Here is a 26,073-nt window from a genome sequence, read left to right as displayed (position 1 = left end):
ATGAGCTTTATTCTTAATCTCTGTTAAACGAATAGTACTTAGCATCTGATTGCCAACATAAATTGTTAGCTTTGAGTATTTTCTTCCCTTTCTAATGATGGTAACATAATCCTCTAAGTACTTAAATCTTTGTAAAGAAGTGCAAGGTGACAGTAGAATAATTCTTTGTATTGCTATTGTTATTTTTTGTTGTGAAAGAACAGTTGATTATAGTGAAAGAAGAGTAGAATGTTTTTTTTTTTACCTATATTAAGTGGAATGTTCATTGCATATAAACTATATATGTCCTTTTTTTGTGTGATGGTTTCAGGGCAACTTTTCTATCTGGGCAGCCAAGATACAGCAGCATGTATGCGAGATTATCAGCCGGATATTTAAAAGACACGGTAAGTGTGTTTGCAAAAGTTGTTCATTTCCCTTTTTCACAACTGAACGGATTTAAGGGAAAGGAATGATTCTGCTGCTATCACACGAGTCACAAAGTGTGTTCAGTAGTTGGGTATCATTTGAAATTTTAAATTTTTGGCATCCCAGTAGCTGTTAAGTTCAAGTCTGGATGATTTAAATTTTCCGTGGAAAGAACGGATAAAATCTCAATTATATCTTTGAATGCGTCTGGTTCTGATGAGTCTGTAGGAGCTTCTAGATGCAGAGTGTTACATCAAATTTAGATACGAATATATGGATAGCCCTATATAGACCAAACATCCATGTGGCATAGCACCCCTCCCTCCGAACATAGCCAGAAGGCAAATGGCTGAGGAAAGGATGTAAGAACAGAGCAACCATACAGTGGTGCTTTCATTGATACCGCTCTTAGAAATGATGTGCTGTTGGGAAACTTCTGAGACAGAGCTAGTGTCATGATCTTTAACAGTCTTCAATTGTTTTTTCTCACTGTGACTTCATCTAGTCATTAGCATCTGCTTCAAATTAGTTTTTAAAAAAGGAAGAAAACTTATGTACTTACTGTCTCATTTGAAATGTTTTACATGGTTTGTTTATATTTTCTATAAAAAAATTTATTTTCTATAAAAATGAGTAATCTTTAAAACAGAAACTGGAAGATGTCCTAGTATATCACAATCTGATTAAGCATGATTTTCCAATAGATTTTATCTGCCATCTATAACGCTAGAAGCATTTCCTTGTATTGGGAGCTTTAAATTTTTTTTCCCCGAGTATTTTTTCAGTGATGAGTGGTATTATCGTTTGTAGTAGAGTTTCAGTGAAGATTAGATTCAGACAGAATGATGGCTGCAGAATACAGCCAGAAAAAAAATTCCAATGAATGTGGAAGAGAGAACACTGAAGTCTGTGTGATAGATTTCTTTAATAGATTTTCCTATTCCACCATTTAGGGACATTTGAAAGAGTGTAATTTTAAATGGTTTTGATCGAGATTATCGTACATGCAAGGTTGTTTATGAGTTTGCAAAAACGTGTTACTTCTGAAATGGGAGATGATAGCATTATTTGCTATTTTTGTGTAGGAGCCATCAAGCTGCATACTCCACTGCTAATGCCTAGAAATAAAAAACTGTATGAACATAATGAAGCTTCCTATTTCATGGATCACAGTGGGATGCTAGTTATGCTTCCTTATGACCTCAGAGTAAGTAGTATCTTCCGTGCTAGCAGTGCTGTGTTTGAAGAGTGCTGTTTGTCCTTACATTTGGCTCACTTCGTTTGGTTTATGCTTGCACTTCCCCTACCTGCTGAAGCAGTACATTTTTCAGCATCTGTTGTGTTTTTCTTAATGCTGCCCTCCTGGTTCTGACAGCTGGAGCCCTGACTGTTTAGAGAAGAGATGCATTATTTTCTTTTCTCTTTTTTAACCATAGGTGAAAGTAATGCTACTTTATGAACGTGGCAGATGTCGCTGCTACTTATTTTTTTCTTGTGCATACTTGAGACAAAGAACTCTACCCATGACAAAGGAAAATATTCTCATCCCTTTCTTATTTGTATGTCTTTCTAGAGAACGTGCAACATTCTGTCCTGTTTTACGTTCCTCTTGAACACAGGCAGCTGAGCGTCATTCTCCTCTGAGAGGAACTGCTATGTGTGCAGCAGTGAAATCTTAGTGTCCATGATTCAGCACTACTCAATTATAGGCAGTGTTGGTGTCGTTAATTGCTTTGCGCTTAATTAAAACCTAAGTGCTTTAAGTTTTGTGTTTATTACAGACAGTTAATAACCTGACCTTTTATCTTCCATACATTAACATCAGTATGACTCACTCTTCCTTTGCATTTAGAACATCCAGTTATACAGTGTGATTCACAGTTAAGGACTCGTGTAGCACCTCCAGTATTTATCTCTCTTTTGGACTTTTTTGTTTTGGAAAATGTGTTGACCGATGATTTTTTTAAACAATTACTTTTTTGTATCTTCATCTAAACAACAGAATACCTGCTAGTACATTTTAATAGGTTCCAATACAAGTTTATGATGTATTTTGTCCTTCTCCAAGCTATCATAGGAACAGTTCTTGGTTTTTGTTGGTTTTTTTTTTCAAGTGTGTGTGGTTGTTTGTTTTTAAGACTTGCCATAAAGACAATTGATGTTATTTGGCCACGGCAAATATTTATGGCATTATTAGATGTGAGAGTAGAAATGCTGATTGCATGTTAGTATTTCATCTCCCGCTTAAGTACATAGCTAGACCGGTTTTGTTTGAACAATTTTTATGTATTTTTTTTTTTCAGATTCCTTTTGCAAGATTTGTAGCTAGAAACAATATATCAAACTTGAAAAGGTAAGGGACGTAAGGATGTTGTGCAGAGATGCTGTGCTTGATGACAGTGAACACTGAAGATACTAATTAGTTCTTCGATGTTTCCTTCAGATACTGTATAGAGCGAGTTTTCAGACCTCGGAAGTTAGACCGCTGTCATCCCAAAGAACTTCTAGAATGTGCATTTGACATTATTACATCTACTGGAAATAGCTTTTTGCCTCTAGCAGAAACAATTTATGCAATTTCAGAAATCATTCAGGAGTTTTCAGTGCTACAGGTAGATTCTCTGATCATACCTTTTGATTATTTTTTTCTCCTTTTCCATCTTTTTAATCTAAGTTAATATTCAATCTAATGCATTCAGAAAATATTGATCCTGTAACAGGTACAGAACTTTACATTTACAGGTTTTATCGACAGTCAGGTATAGAATACTGTCATGTGTTTTTGTAGATGAACTTAAAACAATGCAAAGGTTTGTATGTGCATCAGAAATACTGAGTTCCTACAGTGCCACTGAAATAGCATCTGCCTTCTGTCAGGCAAGTAATTACTGCAGAATGGGACAATCCTTGCCATTCTTTATTTTTAAAAGGAAGGTAAGAGGATGGAAGGAGAGGTCTGAACAATTGGACATGCTACTAAAGGTTTAAAAATTGTCTTTGTTGTGGGTTTTCTTTTTGTGTGTGCGTTTTGTTGTGTTTTGATTTGTTTTTAAGCAAATAGGAGTGCTAATAAAACATTCTTCTTGTTGTTTCTTTTTTTTTTTTTCTTACTCAGGAGAGAAATTACAGTATCTACTTGAACCATACTTCCTTACTGAAAGCTATACTTCTGCACTGTGGGATACCAGAAGATAAACTCAATCAAGTTTACATCATTCTCTATGACGCTGTGGTAAGATGAATGATTAAACTAATCTTTGTAACCATAATTCAGGGTATCTTACTTTGAGGAGCTGTCTCTAAAAATGAGTAACAGGGCATTACCAACGCAACAAGGAACACCCTGTTATGTAAAAAGGGTGCCTACCTATGAGCCGTAAACTTGCATGAATATGTTCTCTGTTAATTCTGAACTGGGATGTTTTAAGATAATTTTTAAATATGTATTCATGAGATAAATATTCACCTGTGTAGTTAAGAACTGGTAAAAATAAATGTATCTTAATATCATAGGGGCTTTTTCCACTTAATTAGCAGAGAAAATATATGAAATTAATTTAAATTATTAAGCTAGCATTTAAATCCAACAAAATGTGTATTGCTAATGCTTTATGACATAATGTTTAAATTATTTAATTTTATTTATTATAATTTCAATTAATTTACATAGCAATTCTTGTATTCATTTACGCAGAAGTGCTTTTCAGCAGAAGTTTACATTTTTACACTTCTTCCTGTTCTTTAGACTAAGCTAAATACAACCTCACTAAAACATAAGTGGAAAATGCGTTACTTATCGGCTTTGCTTTTTTACAGTACGACTGAAGTTTGTAAATACAGCCTGTAATTAAAAGCATTGGAACCTTGTGTTTTAATTCTTCTCAGCAATAATGTTTGCTGTAACTTACTTGCTCTGAATATGTTCGCATCTGTTTCTCTTGCAGACTGAAAAGCTAACCAAAAGAGAAGTGGAAGCCAAATTCTGTAACCTCTCTCTCACGTCAAATAGTGTGAGTAATTTTAATTTGGTGCTAAATTCCCTATAACTTACCATAAGCTATTGATATTTTATTTATTTTGAAATTTATTCAACCAGGATAAGAAGAATCAACTGTTAAATCCGCTGTCCAAAACAGATTAATCTCTTTGAAAGTGGTCTGAGTTTGTTCTGCTCTCTGAAGCATGGCTGCTTTCCATGTTTCTCTCTTCTCTTAAACATATTTTTGAGACTGTGGAAGTAATGAAAGGGTAGATGGAATACTGTACAATGATATGTAGTAAAACAAACTGAGAGAAACTTAAAAAAAAAATAAAAATTGTAAGCAGTTGTTGGTGAGCATGCATACAGAAAGTTGGGTTGACTTCTGGGTGCCCCAGTGAGAGTTGCACATGTCCATTCATTTCCTCAACTCAGTAGGCAGACAAAGGCTGCTAAGTCAAACAAGCAAAAAAAGACTGATATTTTACTCACGCAAATTTTTTTTTCAGCGCGATCTATCATGAGCGCCTTCAATGGTGCTATCTATATTTGTTATTTTTGTTTTTAGCTTTCTCGACTCTACAGATTCATTGAGCAGAAGGGAGAAGCAAGTAATGTATTTCCATTTTTAAACACAATGATAAAACAAAAGCCAGGTGTGACTCAGCTGCTGAAGCATGGTATGAAGGATCTAGAGGAAATAATTGGTCTGCTAAAGCAACTTGGAATAAAACTTCAGGTTTGTGAAAATACTCTGCTAATAAATCAGTGAAACTGATCTGTGCTACTATAGGCACACCGAAAGATCTTTGATGGCAGGTAATAATACTGATAGTCATTTTGAGAGATGTGTTTGAAGAACAAGATCTTTTTTTAGTCTGAAGCCTCTGGCTCCATTTCTATCTAATTACAAAGGGATTTTCTTTCTAGCCAAGACTGAAGCATAAAGAAATTTTAAGTTTTGAAATGAGCTATAAATATTTTTTAAATGCAGAAAGCTGATGATTACTGATCATCTTCCACCTTCCTTAAGGTTTGCTGTTTAGAGGTTGTGTTATAGTTCTCTTAGGATGCATTAAGCTTAAAGCATTATTTCCTTATTTTTAATTATATCTTAATCTTTTGGAGATAGTATTTCCGTATGTCTTCCTTATGTGAGAACAGTCTTGTAAGCGCATACAGCTAATAGGAAATGAACTACATTAACCAGTAATGGGAGAGGAATTGTTCACTTATGCATTTTTATTTTACAGATTTCCATAAATCTGGGACTAGTTTACAAAATACAGCAACACAATGGTATTATCTTCCAGTTCATAGCATACATCAAAAGAAGACAAAGAACTGTGCCTGAAATTCTTGCTGCAGGGGGCAGATATGATCATCTGGTATGTGCACATCTCTTTTTATGAATTTATAGGAAAGGAGAACGCAAAGAAGTAAAAACTGAAAAACCTTTTTGACAGTTTCCAAAGATAACTATTTGGTTCTTCACTTTTATCTTTTTTTTTGTCTTGAGATCCCACAATTTAGAGGACCACAGACAGTAGGACCGGTGCCTTCAGCTGTTGGAGTCAGCATAGCTATAGATAAAATAACTGCTGCTGTTTCCAATATGGAGGATACTGTAAGTTTGGTTTTGGGGAGATAGGGATGTTTGTTTGCTTGCTTCTGACAATACCTTACCTGTAACCACAGATGGGTAAAAAATAAGAGGTTCGAATGTGTTCCAAAGTACCGTACTGAAACAGCGAACATCAAGATGACTTGTTTTCTTCATTCTCTCCACATAGCATTATTTAATAAAGAAAGGGAACAGGGAATCTTCAGTTTTATCACTTTGGAATGTAATGGGACACTTTTCTCAGCTTAAATGTTCTTTCAGATGAAGGAAAACAACTGCGAATATTCAACTATTCTTGTTTTGCCTCTTCAGGAAGGAACTGTCAGAAAATGGTCTTTGTCACAGTTTCATTTGGTTGTGGAATATGAATTTCGTTAACTTTTTTTTGTAAGAATACATTAACATTGCTAAGTTCATTGGGAAGGAAAGAACAGAATAGGCTGAGGCTATGCAGTTGCTTTTTGTTCAAGAGTAAGCTTCAGAGCCTTCCAAGCATGTTGAGGTGGCTCTAAAAAGGGTCATCTAACTAACCCCTTTTTCAGGTGGTTAGGTTTTGAACAATGTATCCTTCTCAGTTACTTTAGCTGCATTAATGAAGTGGAAAAGGCGGTGTGGTGGCTAATGTTGTCCCCCTTGTTTTCACTTTTCCTCCAGATTTCTGTCAGCTCGTGTGATTTGCTGGTTGTAAGTGTTGGTCAGATGTCAATGGGCAGAGCTATCAATATTGTTCAGAAACTCTGGACTGCAGGAATTCCAGCTGAAATAATGTATGACTGGTCCCAGGTAGAATTTCTATCTTCATGTATTAATTATGTTGCTGTTCTCTAAGAGTAGCGCAGGCTGAGATCATCCTTTTTCAATTTTTTTTAAAAATTATTTTTAATTGAATCACAAATCTATAAAACTGAGAATGCAGGTTGCTATTCAAGTAGAGTCTCACTGTCCTTGCAGTGCTCTTCCTCTTCAGCTTGCAGAGCATTTAAAAATGTGTTGGAGAGCTCCTCAGAGTGGAATTGTGACCTTCCCTGACCATAAACCGAGTGCAGAGTCCAAGGCTTAGAAAGTGAAGTCACAGAATAAATTAAATGAGAGCTAACTGGCCTCATTTAAGCATATTTTGTACCAGAGAAGGCAATGAAGGAGGTGATCTGAAGATGCCACCCTAACAGAATGGATCTCCAAATAGACCTTGCTCGGTTCCAAGAATCTTCTAAATCTGATGAAATGCATGACAGGCATTTAAAGTCTACAGTGAGGGCAGCTGTACTTTGCAGTCTGTTCTTGCATCTTTATCCTTGCTGAAAGGAGACTGGACTGCATTTCACTTATCTTCTATTAGTTAAGGTTCCTTTTGGAGGACAGCTGGCAAAGAGGAAGCAGTCGTTTACCCCAAAACTGCCTTGCTAAAGGGCCTGGGTAGCTGGGAGAGGTGTTCTGCTGAGCATGCCTTGCCCATAAAGTGGATCCAGCCAGCCGTTCTATGAGGGAGCTGGGACTGCAGGGCTTAGGCAGACTGCCTAGTGTATTTACTTAGATTTTGATTCTTAAGGAATGTTAGCTGAATATATCCATGCAAAATGAAGTTTCACCTCCTGGACTTGTTAGTAAGGCTTTCCTCACTCAGATGTTTTTATATTCAATATAACTGCTGCATATAAAGTTACTGTAACTGAAGATGGGACACTGATTATTTAAGTGATCATTTTATAATCTGTTAAATTTCCATCCCATTCCTCTTTCCCTCTTCCTATTTCAGTCCCAGGAAGAACTGCAGGAATACTGCAGATGCTCTGGGATTACATATGTAGCTCTTGTATCAGACAAAGAAGGAAGTCATGTAAAGGTAAGTGTGATACCAGAGGACATGCAGTGGTGTTTCAGGTTGATAAATCTGTTCTATATTTTTTATTTCTTAAGATCATGAACACCACATTTTTCTATAAAATATTTCAGTAAATGGAATTCAAGTAAATGTCGGTTTGGTTGCTAAGTACTAGAATGTTTAAAAAAAAAAAAAAAGCCCAAAACCAAATACGCTCTTATTAATATGGTATTTGCGCTCAGAACCATTTTGTTCAATATTATTTATCACATATGAGATAAAAGTAGACCAGATAGTTTAAGCTTCAGGAATGCAGAGTATATTAGTTGTTTGAAAATATATAGAAGTCAAAGATTTAACTGACAGTGATGAATTGCTAATGATGACAGCTTCTTCCATTTGCCTGCTTCGCCTTTAGTGGGTGAATAACCCAGTTTGGTTTTGATTCAGTTTGAGGTGTTTATTCATATGCTGTTTTAAGAAACAACACTAAGAATTACTGAAATATGTCACAGGTGAAATCCTTTGAGAAAGACAGACAGACGGAGAAAAGGATTTTTGAATCTGACTTAGTAGATCACTTGATCCAGAAACTGAAAACTAAAATCTGTGATGAAAGATGTAGTAGGTAAGTAAAAAAACGTTTGCAAAGATATGAATATGGTTTTCTTAATGAAATAATTGTAAGATATACTCAGTTAAACCTTGATTGTATTCAATAAAGAATAAGAGCGTTACTTAAGAGATTACTTTAAGAGATTTCTTTTGAGGGGAAAAGAAAGCAAAAGGCTTAGCTACAGAATTTTATTAAGAGACCGATTTCCCTAGAAACTATTATATTGAAACATGGTTAGTGCTTCACAAATTAGAAGACTATCTATCCGAGAACGCCAGTATCATTTGTATGGCAGGGCTGGCAGCAGGAACAGAGTGTCTGAACTCTAGTTTATATGAATAAGCCAACAGATTGGATATCCATAATATTTCTGAATTAATAGTAAAGGAAATCATTAAGCTGTGAAATGCTTAACTCAGAAATATTGTGCACAGGTGGACGACATCTGCTTCCTATCTTCTCATTCTCCTTTCTCTGGCCTCTGCCAGTTGTGGCATTTAGCTGTGCAACTAACCTCATTCTCATGTGTTTTGTGGCAGATCTATAGGATCTATTACTAGAAGCTGTGAAAGAAAAGCATACTTTCTAAAGGCTATCTCTAAATCCTGAGAGCAGAATACAGAGAAAAAGTCATATTTGGTAATAATAAAAATGCAACAATTATGATCATAATAATACTGACAAAGTAAATGGATCCAAATAATCAAAAGCTTATTTTAATTTGTAAGATCTCAAGTATAAGTATTGCTTTGGTATATTAGTATCATCAGTATCAACTCTCAAATCTGGAAGTTGTAGATTAAAGTCATGATTTAGAGACAATATTTTCTTAATGTATTCTAGGATTAGGATCTAAATCACTCTTGAATCAGGGGGAGCACACTTATTTGTAGCTAAAGGAAACACAAAGGTTGCTGTGCTATTGTTCAGCAATAGTCCAATACAATAGCAGTACAACAGTTTGTCATTTGCTGGGCTTGCTACATCAGATTTGCTAATGTAATCTTGTATGATTTCCTGTCTGTTCCAGAACAGAACATAAATTTATCTGTTGGACTAAGTGTGTGTGTACCATAGTCTGAAACCCTGTGTTATCAGATCACGCCTTCATTATTGTTAATGTGTGTCCTTAACTGCCCTTGTTCATTTTCAGGGAAACCTCAGATAACCTCTCAGTACCAAACCAGAAGGGATCATTCTCTAATCTTTCAGGTATTTGGTCTCCAGTTATCGACCACAGGAAATGATTTCTCTTTCTGTCTAGTTTTGTTAGAAAATCTCACAGGAACATACATTCTAAAAGTATTGCCAAGGTCTGAGCAGAGACATGTTTTCTAGCAGTTAGAAACACCTCCCCCTACTCTCAAAGTGATTCCCTAAAACTGAAACTTTCTCCCAGGACTGCATTAAATAGCTGCTTCGATCTTGTAATAGCTTTCCTTTTCTGACACTACGTATACCAAATTCTTTTGTAAATTCTGTAAGTCGTTTGGAACTTTTTAGTAGTTTAAGGGATCACTGATCTAAAATACCAAATTTCTTACTCACGCCAGCCAGTCTTTCGTAGTCGTAAGCATGCACTTTGAGGACTTACGTGCACATTTCACCTCCAATCTATTTAACTAACCGTACTTTTTAGCAGCTTTTCAAATCCTACACTACAACTTAAGCTTATTAATAAATTTGTGAATTTTCTGTTTCTTGCTACTTCTTTTCTGTCAAGAGAGAATATAATGTGAAACTTTACATTTGCATTTTAGGTGCATTTGAGTCACATGCAACTCTTGTAGTGCCTAATGTCAGTGTTATAGCTCCTGAAAAGTTATCTGCCAGTGCCAGACGTCGTCAAGAAATTCAGGTACACACACACTCAATAAGTATTAAGAATTGAGCCTCTAAAATACAACATTATTGTAATGTAAAAAGATTGCATGATGCGATGATACAGAAACAAGCATCGGTTTGCTTATTTAGGGTTAGTGGCTTCAAGATTAATATTAGAGTACAAAAGACAATTTTAATGCAAGACTGCAACTATCTCTAAAATGCTACCTTTGCAAAATTATCATAGCTTGCTTGCTACGTAGCTATAGATAGATAGATAGATAGATACTTGACGCGTCTAAGTATTAAGATGCATAAGCCATACTTTGCTGTGGCTTCCAGCTCAGTCACCCTTCTTCAGCTATAGATGATTCAATGTATCCAGTCATAGGTTCTCACCTAATGGCCAGAAGGGCAGCTTGTACCTGCATATACCAGACTTCACAACCTAAGGTGCAGCCCAGTCTGCTTTAGTGCAATACCGACATCACCAAATCTTTATCATTACTGCAGAAGCGTTCGGCCCCAGTCTCCTTCCTGTCTACTTATCAAGGTTTGTTGTGGATGTAAATGAAAATTATATTATATGACAGTGAATTTTAGTTTAAATATGCCGTTCTGCATCTTGTGCTAGAAACAGCCTCTTGTTCTCGTAATCTATGAAACAGAAAACAAATGTTCCCAACCTGGGTCACAAAAGCAGTGTATAACTTTTGGCCATCTTTTGTTGGCAGGTGCAAACAAGACTGCAGACCTTCATTTCTAGCCTGCAACAGAAAACAAGTGAAATTGAGATTTTGGCAGTAAGTATTTTGGCAAAAGCTAGGATTAATTTCAAATCTGTAATTGAATTGGATGATGCAGTCTGGAACAGATTGCTACTACTAGCCTCACTATAGAGAGGTACAAGAAACTCTTGGCCATATTTTGTTTCTTTAATGCTTGAGAAGTATCTCAGATTATACGTATTGGACAATTGTACACACCAAAATGGAACAAGTACTTAGTTGTGGAGTCTTAAGCTGTACTTATCCTGTTGTGGTAATTTAATAACTTGTTCCTGCTAGATTTGTTCTTACAGTTAAACCGATGCAGCTGCTGTATATAGGTTTCAGACTTTGGTGTATGCTTTTCAAGAAACGTTCTTCCTATTTGCCTGTGCCTATTTGGAACTTTCCATAATGGAATCTGTCATGAACAGTTTGTTTAAAATGCGTAAAGCCTTAATATATTCCTAGCGCTGTCAGCATGAGTGCTTCTTTGGAATTGAAAAAGCGAGTCCCTTTAGTGCAGCTAGTCTGCAGTTGGCAAACTGATGATAGAAATGTTAAATATTTGATTTCTTGATATTTCTGCAGGTAGATCTGCCAAAAGAAACTCTGATACACTTCTTATTATTAGAGGTAAGCAATTAAATATTGTAGTTGAAACTCTAATGGAAGTATAGGTTATAAATTTTGTTCTTAACAAAGGTGAATGTACAATGTTACCTGTTGTAGTTCATCACCTTTGAGGAGTTTGAATTAGGCTTTAAAACTTGAACGCAATTTTCTACCCAGAGAGCTTAACTGAGCCTCGAAAAAGCTTTTTGTCAAATGCCCAAGTTACACAAGACACCATTAGGAGATCCTAATCCAAAGCTCTGGATTTTTCCCAGAAGTTATCTGAAATCCAAACTTACTGTGCATTTTCCAAAACAAATAAGCTTTAACTTGCAGTTTCAGCAAAGATGTTTCTTGAAGCTGTTAATGAAGGAGGACCCAAAACACAGAGGCAACTGATATGAGTACAGTAGCTGAAGCATCTCTTCTTAGCGAAGCCAGGATAAACAGAAGATGTATAAGTATTGTATCGACCCCTTTAACAATTCAGAAGCTACTTGATTAGGAAAAAAAAATGGTGAAGACAAAGCTCTTTCTCTCCACTGAGAACAGGGGCTTTGAAGTCAGAAGTTCTTAATACAGTTGGAGACATCTCCATCTTCCCCAAAAATACAAACGACATCCTGCCTGGAAATGGATGTAGATCTAGTACTCATTTTAACACCTCACATAATGCTGCTCTGCTCTGAAGCAGTGCTCATCTGGTCATCAGACTTCAGTGAAATGAGAGAACATCTCAAAATACCTATTTCATCCAGTCTTCCAAAACATGGAGATAGTTTATCATCTCTCCCTTCAAAAAAGGGAACAGGTGCATGATCAGCTTGTGTCATTCAATTTTCACTGCCCTTATGCTAAAGTTTTCGTATTCCATCCAGCACTGCTAAAAGGATGGAGCCTCTTCGATTGCTGAACAGTTTTAAGAAAGCCATCACTGAAAAGTCTCATTCTTAACACCTTTTCTTAAATAATAAAGGCAAGTCGTACATGTTTACAAGAAGTATGTTTAAATCCTTTTAATACCCTCTTTGATTAAGGAGTATTGACATTACACTGTTCAGAAGACCAAATCCTACTGGGAGAAGTACTTCCTTCACTAGAGAATACTACAGTTTCTTGTCATTTTTTTCCTTAGTTTGATGGAGCCAGACACGCCTTTGATGCTACTGTGAGACAACTGATGTCACGATGGCCAAAACAGAGATGTTCATACTTGCAAGCAATTTGTGATGAAATTTACAGTATCAAAATGGAGAAGAGGTAAATCTAAGTTCTTATAGGTACATAAAACATCCCATCGATTTCTGCATTTCAGCTTCATCTAATAAGCTGCTCTTCATTTGTTCTATGCTTTCCCTCTCCCCGAGGACAAAAAGAAATATTCAGGAAATATGCCTGTTTCTTTGAGCGCTATTTTTGGCTAACATGAAACAAAATTAGGGGTTAACATCATCTAATTCTCAGTTCTGGTAATCTGAATTCTACATTTCATAAACCTTTTCAAGAAAGTCTAAACTATACTCTTTTTTTTTTTCATTTGCTGCTTTGTTCAAAGAACTGAATAGTAAATATAAATACATTCAAGTATACTTCTACTACTGTATCATCACCCTCTTTTCTCAAGGGTGGGACTTACAAATTTGAGTTCCTTCTGTTTTGAAGGAGTACAGTTGGAATCTGGCACAAATTAAAAAAAAAAACTATTTTTGTTTCCTTTGCAGGGTGCCTGTGCTCATCCTGTACAGCTACCGCGATGAATGCAAGGTTTTGTTTTAGTGCTTAAAGCATCTTTTATGGGATGCTCTTACTAACAGACAATAGTATTTTCCACAAAGGAATTTCATTTGTAATATAAGTTGTAAAATTATGCAAAAAAAATGGAAATAAATGTTTTATAGGAATTTAAGAAGCAGACTGATTACAGCCAGAGATACGTATTACTGTGTAATTCTTGATCCCTTACAATGGAAATTAGTAGCTGTGTAAGCGCAGAATGACTTAAATACAGTTTAATGCCTTTTATGTCCATATGCAACAGTACTGAAACAAGAATCTCAGTTCAAGGATTAAAGAATATGTATTATCTTCCACTCTAAATGACTTTTGAAGAAGAGCTTTTGTATAATAAAAGGTTTGGCTACTAAGCCTTTTTGAAATATGTATTACAAAGTTTTGTCTTTTTTTTTTAATTAATCTTAAATCTCTCTATAAAACTAGCAGAAGATATCAAGCTGAATCGTGCAAGCCTGGCTGCCTACATTTGTCCTGTCCCCACACTTTCCCACTCAAAACAAACAGCTGCATCATGGGAGACAAAAATTAAACCCTATGCAGAAAAACTTATTTTAAACCTAAAGGTCCTGAAATAAGACTTAAGAGAAACTTGCACATGCTTAGGAGCACAACAGAAGTTTTGAACTAGCAAACTCAAGCTTGCAGCGCAGGTGAAGAAAGCCTTTGAAGACATAATGATTAAAGGAATCTTAGAATTTCTTTTTTGAAGCTACAGCTTCCCAGTCAGTGCTTTTTAGAATTACCAGTGTACGTATTTAAAGCTAAGCTGTAAGACCTACGTATCAGGAAAAATAAGCTAAACAAATGTAAAGATGAGTAACAACAGCCTTAGTTACCATATATAATGCGTTATATGTCACATCAGCCTAGACATACCAGAGTGAATATGCAAAAAAGGAATCTGTATCTCCAGACATGTACTGGTATTTAACCTCCTTCTGTTTAAGCAACTTGTTCCTGCTTCTTTCTCTTAAAGTGAACGATTGTCCTCAGCACTGCAGGCTCAATGCATTAAGAAAGACCTACCTACTTCTGCCTATTTCTGTCTTGTAGTGAAAAGGAGGGTGAAATTAACACATGTAAAGAAGTAACTTCAGTGACAAACCAGCCCCAAAACCTCTGAGAATTGTGAGGTTGCAATAGCAACATACAGAAAGTAACTCTGGTGGTGCCGATCCTACAGTTACAGATAACGGTACATTCCTAGCCATTCACCAGACAAGTCACATCAGTCATTACAACTAAATCCATTTCTCATTGTATTTAATAGGAACAAGTAAGTATTCATCTTCTTACATCTGCTCATATGAAGGAGTTACTTTAAGATGTGAAAATGAGGAAATCCGGATCCCTGAATATGTTGAAGGATGAAGCTTTAAAAAACAAACATTGAGGTGACACAAGCATTCTTAAGCGATGTCTGAAGGAACCATGATGCAGCATCCTGCCCTACCCCCCCCAAGCCAGGCTCAGCACAACTGGATCAGCGTGGAGTAAAAGCACAGCTGCTAAGCTCTGTGTAAGCCCAAACACAGTCCTGGCTGCCTTACAGACATCTGCACTGCATCATGTAAACAAGTCCCTCAAAATAAGACAAACAGGAAAGCTGCTGATCCTGGTAATACATTGGCACCCACTTTCCCTAGTACTACTGTGGCTTATCTATAAAACTGGGCATCTATCACCAAGACTCCTGTTCCAGTCTCACTTTGCTCATGGTGCACTGCATTACTCTTCACCCTGCATTATTCCCCAGATGGGTTTTACACTGCCCACTTGTATTATACAAAACATACAGCAGTATAAGTACAAAACTAGTTGGCAGATGAGTATAAAGCTATTTTGGTAAAATCTTGTAAATACTCCTGCCATACAACAATCCACAGAAAGCACCTTCTGCTTTCAATTAAAACAAAAGTACTGATCACATCCCAGTATCCTGCTGGAAAAGAAAAGCCAAAGACAAGTGGTAACTCAAGAAGAAATGGACTTTGCTTTGAGCAAGGGTCAAGTCTATTACAGTGACGGTAGGACACTGTCCATCACTGTGTTGCTTTACTCTTCTTGTTTTTGCTTTTCTTGTCCTTTTTCTTCAAGCCATCCATGTTAGCTCTCAGCAAATTAGAATATGCCTGAAACAACAATTAGAACCATTAAAAGAACAGATACTTAAAGTATATCCTAGTTTACATATTGTTCGTGGATATGCATCTTCATTTTCTCAGTTACAGATGGCCTTCCTCTACTACCCTGAGAAACTATTGTTTCTAAACCAATGGAGAAAGTTAGATGAAACACAACTGGATTGTTTCGCATGGATGGATGCGTGCAGTCTGAGATCAATCTGTATATCAGTTCAGTGCTGAACCAACCTGATCCCAACTCTCCATTGCTTCCTACTGACTACTCCCCGCTACCTACAGAAAAGAAAAATAAAAGGCTTACAAAACTTACCATCTGGAATTTATTTACTTCCTTTGAGCTCACCTACAAAAGTAATACCAGAGGTTAACCAAGAGAACACTGGCTTCTATTACAAACTATCAGTACACGTTCCCCCACCAGCAGCTATCTCTTTAGCAGCAGCTGGATCAACTCATGACAATGTCACGTATACGTACATATGTACGTAGGCTGTGCTGACATGTCATAACACTTCAGTGACTTAAAAAAATGAAAACACTCCTAATTAGATTAAGGCAATCCTCTGAGGGCTGTCCTTCCCAAATCCATGTGTTTTCAAATGGGAAGGAGGTGAAGAAACATTCTAATGAAGAAGATTTTCTTTCACTGTGGGGCCACACCTTAATTGTACGTGGAAACACAAATCCTGGAATGAAATGTTACAGCCCAGAGTCTCTCAACTATTTCTAAAACTAATGTTTTTCCTTGAATTACATCACAGGGGAAATATAAAGTCAGCTAAAGCCTTTCCCAATCTCTCATTCAAAATAAACACATCAGGTTCCCAACTTCAAAAGTTAACGTTTCCTGAAATACAAGTAGTTCTGTAAATGGGGGGGGGGGGGGGCTTGGAAATCAAACAAAACAAAAAAAGAACTAGGCATGCTAAGTGAGATCAAGGCTCCAAAGAGTCTGCCCCATACCCACATATTCTTGACAAGAAACAAGAATCCTTTTCCTGCTGCTTCAGCCAGAGAACATTCCATTGTTTCCCGGTTGCTTCAGTAACGCCTGGCCTACCTTCACTAAGTCCATCAAGCTCCACAAGAAGCTGCCTCTGTCACCTGAGATTGACTGCAGGACCTTTCTCCTTGGAGCCATGTCATTTGTCTTCACACTGCAGGTTCCATCACTGTCCTGTGGCCTTCGGCCCACACCATCCTTACCCCTCTAGAAGCAGTTTCCCCTCTCCCTCCCGCGACACCCAAGGTTGCGGAAAACAGGCACAGTCGCATCCTGCTTGCCCAGCAATACCATTTTGAAGCAAAATCCAGTATACAAAGTACAACAAAACAACTGTCCTATCTGTAATACTAAGTGTAAGTATAACATTTTGGCACCCCAATTTCAGCTGTGTCTTCAGCTACTTTATGACTTCCACGTAGAACAAAGGGAGGCTCCCGTGAAACCCACGTAAGGCAGCTTCACTTAAATATGAGGGTGTTGCATAAAAGCCACGTAGGGCTGCCATCATTCTAACCCACAGCTGTCACTCACCACCGTGCTGATTTTCTTCTTTCCATCAGTTGCTCTTAGAAGACACTTATTGTCTGCTGGCTCAAAACTTTCAACGTGGCCTTTGCGTGGAACTGGTTTTGTTCGACCATCATCTGTATTGGAAGACAAAGAACGTTTACTCATATTTCACTAAAATCATGGGATGCCTCCTGACCTGAGATGTTAAAAATTGCTCATGAGATCGGTAAAACACCTTGGAATTTAGGGTCATCTGAAGCGAATCAAAATTTTTCAGACCCCTTCCTCTGCAACTGTAGAAGGATCTGTCACATAAACTAGCTCTGCCTGAAAAGCCGGCCAGGAAAAATACACAAACCCTCACGCAGACACGCTGTATGAACTGCTTGTTTCAGCAGCACCATGCTTCAAATGCGATTCAAACTACAGCCCTGGGCACCTATCACAGAACCACAGCACAGCCCAGACTGAAAGGAAGCTCAGAGACCACCCGGCCCAGCCCTTTGGGGTGGGAGCAAGGCGCAGTCGAGCTGTCCACCTCCGAGGTGCTGCCGAACCTCCACGGTCTCCAGTGCTGGAGGACCCACCACACCCTGAGGTGTCCCTCCAACCACTGACTGTTCTCACAGTACAGAATTTTCCTCTCACATCCAATTGGAATCCACCAATAGCTATCCAGAAACCTAAGAAACGTTAAGAACGTTCTACTTCTCCGTTTTTAGAAGCCTAAGAGCTTCTGATTAGCGTTTAACAACTAGAAAGCCTCCACGTTGCCTGCAGCTCGAAATACAGCCCCAGGTTACCAGCACCGTCCCTGGACGACGGTCTCACCGTGCTGCCCTTGCCAGACGCCCTGACGGACAGCCGTATCTTCCGAAGCACACACCGGCAACACCGCCACTGATTTAAACCAACACCTCTTCACGCCATCGCCAGACATAACACTTACATTTCTTCAGCGTTATGAAAACGCTCCCCGAAGTCCTGCACTTCTGGAAGAGTCTCGTCAGCTCTGTCAGGAACTGCAACACAAGCACACCACACCGCCCGGCTGCAGCCGCGCCCACCCGGGCCCGGGGGATCCCGCCGCCGCCGGCCCGCTCGCGCGGCCCCACACGCGCAGCCCCGACGAGGCGGGGACCGGGCCCGGCGCACCCCGGGGTCCCACCCGACCTCCTCCCCGTCACAGCCGGCACGGGGACACCTCACGCGGCCGGTGACCAGCCGAAGTCCCGAGGCCCGGGCCCCGAAGCCCCGACCGTGCGGAACGCCCCGCGGCCCCACCTGCTCGCTCTCCAGCAGCACCATGGCCCCGCTCCGCTCCACGCCGCTCACCCGGGCCGGAAGCGCCGCGCTCACGCAGAGACGCATGCGCGGCCCCGTTGCCTCCCGCCGCAGGAGCTACGGAGCGGGCCCGGCGTCTCGCGCACAGGGGGCGGGGCCGACGCCGACCGCCCCGCGAGGCCCCGCCCCGCCGAGGGGAGCGCCACGTCAGCCACGCGCTGCCGCCGCCCCGCCCCGGCACGGCCCCTGCGGCGGCGCGAGGGCAGAGGCTTGGGCTGCCTGCGGCTCGGCCTCCTCGTGTGGCGCTGGTGGGGCCGGGTCGGGCCGCGCGGCCGGCCCGGCGGGAAAGCTGCGGTTTGGGACGACGGTGAGCGGCAGCCCCGGGCTGTGGGAGGTGACGGCCTGTGGTCTCGGGCGTCGCCGCGTTCCTCCCGTGGAAAAGCGATTTGTTGTCCCCTCACGGACTCGGAAGTGGAAGGAATTCCCTGCAGGCAGATAGGAGATGCGCGGGCGGGTGCTCGGCCCGGGAGCTGGCGCTGATCCCTGTAGCAAGCAGTGCTATGGGGAGGGCCGCCGTGCCTCCTCGCGTGGTCGTCCTCGGAGGCTTGTTACCCAATACAGTAAATGTACAACAAAGAAGCAATTTAGAACCAGAGTCCCGTCCCCAAAACGTCCGTCTGGTGTTGGCGGTCATTCGCTATCTTCTTGCAGACAAGCCGCGAGGCAGCAGGGGGCGCTGTGATTGCGCACAGCCCGGGGAGCGCCGCAGCCGCTCGGTCAGGGGCTCCGTTCTCATGGCGCCAGAGCAAGTGCAGAGATCCAGCGCGGCTGTTCCCTCACCGTGGATGTCCTTTTCCTCGTGGTGTTTTTCCACTTGTAATACTGGCAGCTGAGAAGGGAAGGCTTCGGGTATACAAATTGACCTGGTTGTTTCTCATAGCATAAAAGTCTCTCTAAGCACTAAAGTGAGGAGCTTAGGTTGCTGAAGTCTTCTTGAAGCTGACATTCCCAAGTGGCAGCGTCCAGTACTGTGCTAAGAGGTGTGGACAGGCCAAAGCCCTGTCCGGTTTCAGAAGCGGATGGTCCCTGCCCCTGCAGCCTGCTGTCCACATCCCCAGCCTCTGCTGCCCAGCTGGGGAGTGGGCATAACAAGCTCCTCATTGCGTGAGGTTGTTGTCATGGTTTGATTTTTGGGAGAGACCTGAGTGGGGACGATGCAATTGTGTTGCAGATTTTTATAGGCAACTTGTGAAAGCAAAACAGAAATGGAAAAACCGAAACAATTGCAACATACTCCCCCTTGGAAACTACCATGGCCATTGAAACCGGAAGGCAAAAGAAATGCATTTCCACTCAGCGCTTGCCAAAAGAGAAGAAGGGTGGTCTTGTAGCTGAAGCACAAGGACTACAGCCCTCATCTGAATGCTGACCCTTCGATGCACCAGTGAGTTCTTGTGCAGTCTCCTCACTTTACAGCTCCTCTTTTCTAAAGATGAGGGAAGATGCGTGTTTACTCTCTACACTTACTTCTTATGCAACAAAAACATTTAATCATTTAATGTTGGGGATGAGCACAGTTTTCCCCCATTTTGCATGAAAACCTCGACCTGCTATTGGGACCTGCTGTAACTGTTCCCATTTTAACCTAGCTATCCAGGCAGCAGTAGCAGTGGAGCTACCATATCAGGGGCTGTACAATTCCTGGCAGGAATTTGTAATGCCAGAAGCTCTGATAGCAATGTATGCTGGGAGAAGGGAGGAAGGGGAAGCCACTGTGAAGAAGCACTTCTCTGCAGACAGACACTACTAATTCAGGAAGGAGAGTAAGTATTTCAGAGCAGAGGAGCAAGAAAAAAGAAACCACAAGTTGGAGAGAGCACAGGTTCTGGACAAAGGGAATACAGAGGAGGCGGGGACAACTGTTCAGAATTCATTGAAGATTACTGTGTGTTTCCAGCACGTGACTTACTTACTTTATGCATTTAAAACACGAGAAAGGTTTAGGAATGCATGGTTTTTGGAAAGCCTTTGTCTCATGATAGTTTATGTACCAAGATATGGGGGGAAAAATAGAAGGAAAAAAAAAACTGAGAAATTTCCACCCAAAGTTCTGATTGTTCAGTTCCTCTTAGCGTTGCTTGGTGTCTGTAAAATAGAGATTGCGGGCAGAAGAACTCCACTATCTCCTGTTCTCCACACAAGCACTCATGGATCTTCACATACTGTAGCTATCATTGCTATGCAAGTGTGACGGAATTCAGCTTGCTCACAGCTCCTGTCTGTTCACAAGGTACTGGGATTGCTTTTGCACAAATTGAAAGGCCTTCCCTCTTAATAAGGGATTTTACTGTTACAGTATAGAACTCGAGAGAGTTGTATAAAGTTTACATTTTTCAAATGTATTGTTTTATCAGCAATTTTTGTCTGAAAACATTTGAGTCTCACTGCTAATAAAAGAAGCAGTTCCACTGAATTGCTGAATTTGTTTCCAAAAGAAGTGCATCAGAGGATTTTTTTTTATTATTATTTTTTTGTGGGCTTATCTTCCTGATCCTAAAGCTATTTTTCAAGCCAGAATGTCACAATTTAATTAGGGGAGAAGCCTTCATCACAACTTGCGAACAAGGTGAAAATGGAATATTTTTAACGATTCTTTTCCAAAAAATAGATGGAACGGGGAATGCTGACACTGCTTTAATTTTGCCAAAGGCTGCCAACACTGGGAGGGAATAAGCTATTCAGCTGGTGAAAAAGTGCTGAACAAACACTGAAGGAGCTAAAGGGATACTCCCAATCACGATACACTTGCTTTTCACTTTATCTCCTGCCCCAGTGTAATACCTTCTCCCTCACCCTCTGCCCCAGAAAAATAAATAAATAAATGAAAGAGAGAAAATAGGTTGGATTAAAACAGTAGCAAGAGGAATGGCTGGATCCTGAGAGTTGGCAGGGGCATTAGTATTTTGTAACCTGATCTGTCATGTGACTAGAGCCAGGCAATAAAAATAAGCTTCTACCAGCCCTCCTGTTTGCTCAACTTTATTACGTGGTGTCAGTAGAGATCGACATTTTTTTCTTTCTTTTTGGCAAAAATTTAGCAAATGAAGCCACCTGAATCATTAAATCCTGAAGGAAATCTGGCAGGGGACTGGAGGAGGTTGCTGCTGCGCTTCCAAGTTTTCCTGGAAGCAAGCTTGTACTGAAAAGAAACTGAGGTGAGACCTTCTCCTCTGCTGAGCGTGCTGGGAGGGGCAGGAAGAGGAAAGACACAATTATCAAAAGTAAATTGCATTCTTGATCAACTTTATTAGAAGTTGGCAAAGACCTGTTTGAACGAACTAGAAAAGGTCACTTCTCGTTAGGAGCTATCACATGCACAAATTCAGCTGCCACACACCGCAGTGAGGAGAAATGTAATAACATACCGTAAATTACCGTTTGCTCGCCACGCTGCTCAAGATGAGTTAACAACAGATAATGACCCACAATTCACAAGTGGATCATTTTGGTAATTCACTTTGATGTGTAAGTTTAAGCATGCCACGTCCAAGTATAACCATGCCCAGGAAGAAGAATCAGTATTACAGCAAAACCCCAGTAACACACACACGCTCTCCTTGCAAGTCTATCATTAGTGCTGTAAAAACAGAGGTGCGCACCTCGGTGCCCTCCTAGCTTCACCAGACCCGAGATTAATGGATAAAGGAAAAGCTCTCTGAAGCCAAAATTTATCAGCAGCTGCTTGGGCAGAAAGACAGTTAACCCTAAGATAGCTACCAGAATGTCCTCAAGTTGTGTGCTGGGGAAATAAAGCATAATTCTAATGAGCACAGTGAGCAGTTACTCTTTTTTCTAGTGCTAGGTTGATTTCTGATACAGCAGTTAGCAGGTTACCTAGGCACAGGTGAATGTCTGTCCCCAAATCTGCTCTTAACCTCCTTTGTAAGTGGGAAAAGTAAAGGACATACAGAGGGGCAGTGACCAGAGAGCTGTTGTACACAATATATGTACACTAAGTGGTATTATTTGCCTAATCAGCTAATGATAATGATAATGAAAATGAGGTTCTGAATACATTATAGATTCAGGAAGAGAACTAAAGAAGACATTTTGACAGCTCTTTCAGAGAGCAGGACGTGCCACTAGGAAGCTCCTGAGGCAGAGAGAAGGCCAGCTTCCAGGGAGAAGCTCTCCATAAGAACCAGGAGGTCTTCTCTCATGTCTTAGGAACGAGTTCACATGCCATAAGCTCTATCCTAAACATTGCTCTTTGTCTTCGTGAATACCTCCTGTTTTGTTTTGTATTATTCCATAGCATTATTTTCAAAGAATTCAGCTTACTTTCATCATGTAACAGCAATGGAGTCCAGGCAGATGGGATGCTTCTGTAAGGCAAGCCAAAATAACCAGGACATGGTCCCACACTTGCCACACAGAGGTGCTTGGCGTGGCTGAGCTCCCAGTTTACATTTTCCATTACAATAACTTGACGGTTATACCTCATTTATCTAATACTCTTAAAGCTAGCATATTATCAGTACTTAGGGATGTGAGTTTCAGTGTGCACCTCACTTACATTTTTGGAATATTACTGGGATACTATAGCAGCTACAGAAATGGCAGACCCAGGCCTGTGTTTGAACCAGGAGGAAGTTTTGCATGAGGTTCAAACACACCCCATGCACACATTTTGAGGTATGGACTTTCACACTAGAAACTCAAAGACCTTCTGAAAATAAGCCATCAAATTCATCTCTCTTGCAGTCCCACTGATGTCAGTACAGTCATAGTGAGATACAAGAAGTCAGAATTTGGTAGCTGTTAGCATAACTTCTCTCTTTGGAGCTATAAACAATAAACCACAATTTTGTTAGGGCTAAAACTTTGCTCTTATCTTTAAATGAGTTTCATGATATGACCTTGAAGTCTGGTTTCTGCGGGTCTCTGTAAGTCATCCGTGAACTCCAGTAAGTTGTCTGTAGTGCAGGAGAAGGCCTGTACAATATGATGCACCTTCTGGGTGCTCTAGAAATGGTATTTACCAAACCTCACAGCTCGTCTCCCCGGAAGAGAGAAGATATATAATCATCACTTCATTTGGTTCGGCAGATTTTTAAGCAGACTTTGAATGTCTGGTTAAGAGCTGTGCAAAGCATCAGGGAGGTAATTAAGCTGCAGCTCAAGAGTAATGAGGTGACAGAGATTGTGTTGAGCATCATTTCTTTCACGTTGATGTGTCCTACTTTAAGAAACACAGAAATGCAGTTGTGAAAAATTTCCACCAGATAGTCCCAGTGAGGTTATGGGATGTTTCTTTTCTATGTACATGTTTAAGAGACAGGTTGAAGAATATCACACCATGTTTTAAAAAAAAAAGAAAGAAAGAAAGAAAAGAAGGAGAAAAAAAAAGCAGTCAATGGGAATATGGGAATTCTAGGTCAACAGAATGTCACAAAGGAGGACAACGTTGTCCTTGATATCAGAGAGCACAAGGGAATTAATCATTACACAAGGAGCCACAAGGCCTTGCTGTCCTCCACTTTCACTCTCCTCAAAAGGACAAGCCTGCAAGTAGCCTATGTTCTCTTGACGCTGTGGGGTGTTGCTTTCTCAGGAAGAAGAGGGTCACCTATGAACTCACCAGCACCATTTCCTGTCTCTGCTGAGACTGCCTAAAGAAACGAGACCTGGCTGGACTTCTAAGGTTTAGGGATCACAACACAAACTGCCGTGCCTGTAAAACAATGCTTTCTTCACAGCCTGAGTGAGGATGCCTGATACGAGAGCATACGAGAGCTGCACAGCACAACAAAGAGACAATCAAGTTAGCTACCAGATGAGTAAGGTGACAGAGATTGGCTGAGACATTATTGCTCTCATTTCCATAAGCCTTCATGTTGGATAAACAGAGACAGTTTTGACTGTCATAACCAGATACTTCCAGTATGACTCCCTTCTTTTAAGACCTGCCAAGATTACCTGTTTATTCAAGCTTTACTTGTATTTTGCGTCTTCCCTAATGCTCCTCCAAATATCCAGATACTTTCTAGGAACAGTGTGGTGGGGAGGCCACTCCAGCAGCTAGCAGCTGGGCTGCACTCGCTGGGTCAGAGGCTGGAGGCAGCAGTTTCCTGTTTTGCTGATATTCAATGCCATTTAACAATAGGGGGAAAGAAAAAAACTGCAGAACCTGAGCACAGCAAAGCTGTTTTCTTCATGAGCTGTCTGCCTGTTCCCCACTCTGCCCCAGGCTCACCCCTGCCTGGCGGGCCTGCCTAGCCAGAGGAAAGGAGGCAGCAGCGAAAGGAGGCAGAGGCACTGGATCCTAAGGGAATGAACGCTGGAAGGCATTTCTGCCATACAAGCAGCCTGGACAGCTTGCCAGCTTGTCTGAAATAGCAGACTGAATATTGCTAGTTTTTGTCCTTCCTCCTGCCTCCCATGAGAGAGTAAATGAGATCCACATGCAGCACTTCTGGAACATCACTGTCAGCAAGAGTCACTCATGCCTTCGTACAACACTCAAAGCGTATTCTCCTTCCTAGTAGATGGTTTTAACTCTGTCTTGAGATTATGATTTTCAGTAGTGGCCAATTCATTCAAGTAGGAACTCCACTAATAGAGATCCTTCACTCTGCCTTTCTTAATGCCACCCTTCTCTAATAGCCTGCTCGGTGCCAAATCCCTAATCCACTTTTATCCATTCGCAACGTTCCTTTGGTCTCCCGCTCTCCTCCTTCTATCTCCATTCTCAGACAGCATCCCTTGCTACCATGCTGTAGCTTGGCTCTCGTGATCCTTGCCCATACCCAAATTTTACCTCACTTACTAGCCTTATTTTTCACAAGGATCTCCTGAGATTAAGAGTTGCAGTGTGTAGCTCTGTAAAGCAGATTAGAGTAAGCATTGTAGCTACAACTGGAGTTATTCAAAAACAGGAAACACAGGTATGAAAACAGTAATTTGAGTTTGTTGCTATTCCTTTCCCTTTATTTCAGCATCCCCCTGTTTTTCTGAATACATGTTGTCTTCAGACACGCTGAGCGGCAGACAGGAGCCCCAGGGAGATTGGAAGTAGCAGGCTCTTTGTTAGCACTCAGGCCATAGAAATACCAAGTGAGTCATCCCTGCTTGCAGTAGCAGGTAGCCCAGCCATCACCAATCACAGAGCCTTTAATGCAACTCTGCCATGGAAATTCTCAGAAGGAATGCAGGTACAATAAATGCAAATCCCTTTGTTATTGCCCACAGCCTTAAAAACCTGTGACAAGTCCTACAGCTTTCAAAGCTCAGGAATGGCATTGCTTGATGATATGGCATTCAGGTAGTGCAGCAGGTTTACACAACTGTGTGCCAGAAACCTCCACATCAGAGGATTTTTTTCTTTTTCTTTTCCTTTTTCTCTTTTCCTTTTATTTTTTTTCCAGAAAAAAAATGTGATTAGGTTACAATACCAGCAAAGAGCAGGAACATTTCCAGGACTTGAACTGCCAAGAACATGGTGATTTTTTGCATAGAGCTCAGTCAGTGAGACATACTAATATAGGAAGTCTACCATGCTTAAACCTTACAGTGACCGAACAGTATTTCATTGTCACCTGAACATAGCAGAAGAGCTAGAACTCCACTGGAGGAAGAATGCTCTCAGTCCTTATGGGGAACATCACGAAGAGAAAGTCT

At 40.5% G+C, this 26,073-nt stretch overlaps 2 protein-coding genes across 4 annotated transcripts in view; one reads left to right on the top strand and one right to left on the bottom strand.

The window, feature by feature from the left end:
• Positions 1 to 13,811, top strand: part of EIF2AK4 (eukaryotic translation initiation factor 2 alpha kinase 4) — a 32,934-nt gene extending 19,123 nt beyond the window's left edge. For both annotated transcript variants that reach the window (XM_021403816.1, XM_021403817.1), the window contains 18 exons: positions 311 to 386; positions 1,494 to 1,615; positions 2,712 to 2,761; positions 2,852 to 3,020; positions 3,524 to 3,640; positions 4,353 to 4,418; positions 4,956 to 5,126; positions 5,641 to 5,775; positions 5,907 to 6,014; positions 6,666 to 6,794; positions 7,768 to 7,854; positions 8,349 to 8,461; positions 9,603 to 9,661; positions 10,210 to 10,307; positions 11,008 to 11,076; positions 11,632 to 11,676; positions 12,791 to 12,915; positions 13,377 to 13,811. In XM_021403816.1, coding sequence (XP_021259491.1) covers positions 311 to 386; positions 1,494 to 1,615; positions 2,712 to 2,761; positions 2,852 to 3,020; positions 3,524 to 3,640; positions 4,353 to 4,418; positions 4,956 to 5,126; positions 5,641 to 5,775; positions 5,907 to 6,014; positions 6,666 to 6,794; positions 7,768 to 7,854; positions 8,349 to 8,461; positions 9,603 to 9,661; positions 10,210 to 10,307; positions 11,008 to 11,076; positions 11,632 to 11,676; positions 12,791 to 12,915; positions 13,377 to 13,431 — 1,794 coding nt within the window. In that variant the 3' untranslated portion in view covers positions 13,432 to 13,811. The remainder of the gene's footprint in view (positions 1 to 310; positions 387 to 1,493; positions 1,616 to 2,711; positions 2,762 to 2,851; positions 3,021 to 3,523; positions 3,641 to 4,352; positions 4,419 to 4,955; positions 5,127 to 5,640; positions 5,776 to 5,906; positions 6,015 to 6,665; positions 6,795 to 7,767; positions 7,855 to 8,348; positions 8,462 to 9,602; positions 9,662 to 10,209; positions 10,308 to 11,007; positions 11,077 to 11,631; positions 11,677 to 12,790; positions 12,916 to 13,376) is intronic.
• Positions 14,696 to 18,553, bottom strand: SRP14 (signal recognition particle 14). Of its 2 annotated transcripts, XM_021403831.1 has the most exons (5): positions 18,394 to 18,553; positions 18,059 to 18,131; positions 17,131 to 17,243; positions 15,904 to 15,936; positions 14,696 to 15,581 (listed from the first exon to the last, which is right to left on the bottom strand). In XM_021403831.1, exons 1-5 carry the CDS (start codon positions 18,478 to 18,480, stop codon positions 15,492 to 15,494), a joined length of 396 nt encoding a protein of 131 aa, XP_021259506.1. In that variant the 5' UTR covers positions 18,481 to 18,553; the 3' UTR covers positions 14,696 to 15,491. The 2 variants fall into 2 exon arrangements, with proteins under 2 accessions (XP_021259506.1, XP_021259507.1); XM_021403832.1 differs by lacking the exon at positions 18,394 to 18,553 and having other exon boundaries at positions 17,941 to 18,074.

Source organism: Numida meleagris, chromosome 6 (assembly GCF_002078875.1).
Source record: "Numida meleagris isolate 19003 breed g44 Domestic line chromosome 6, NumMel1.0, whole genome shotgun sequence".
Taxonomy (NCBI): domain Eukaryota; kingdom Metazoa; phylum Chordata; class Aves; order Galliformes; family Numididae; genus Numida; species Numida meleagris.
This window is presented reverse-complemented; position numbering and strand designations above follow the sequence as displayed.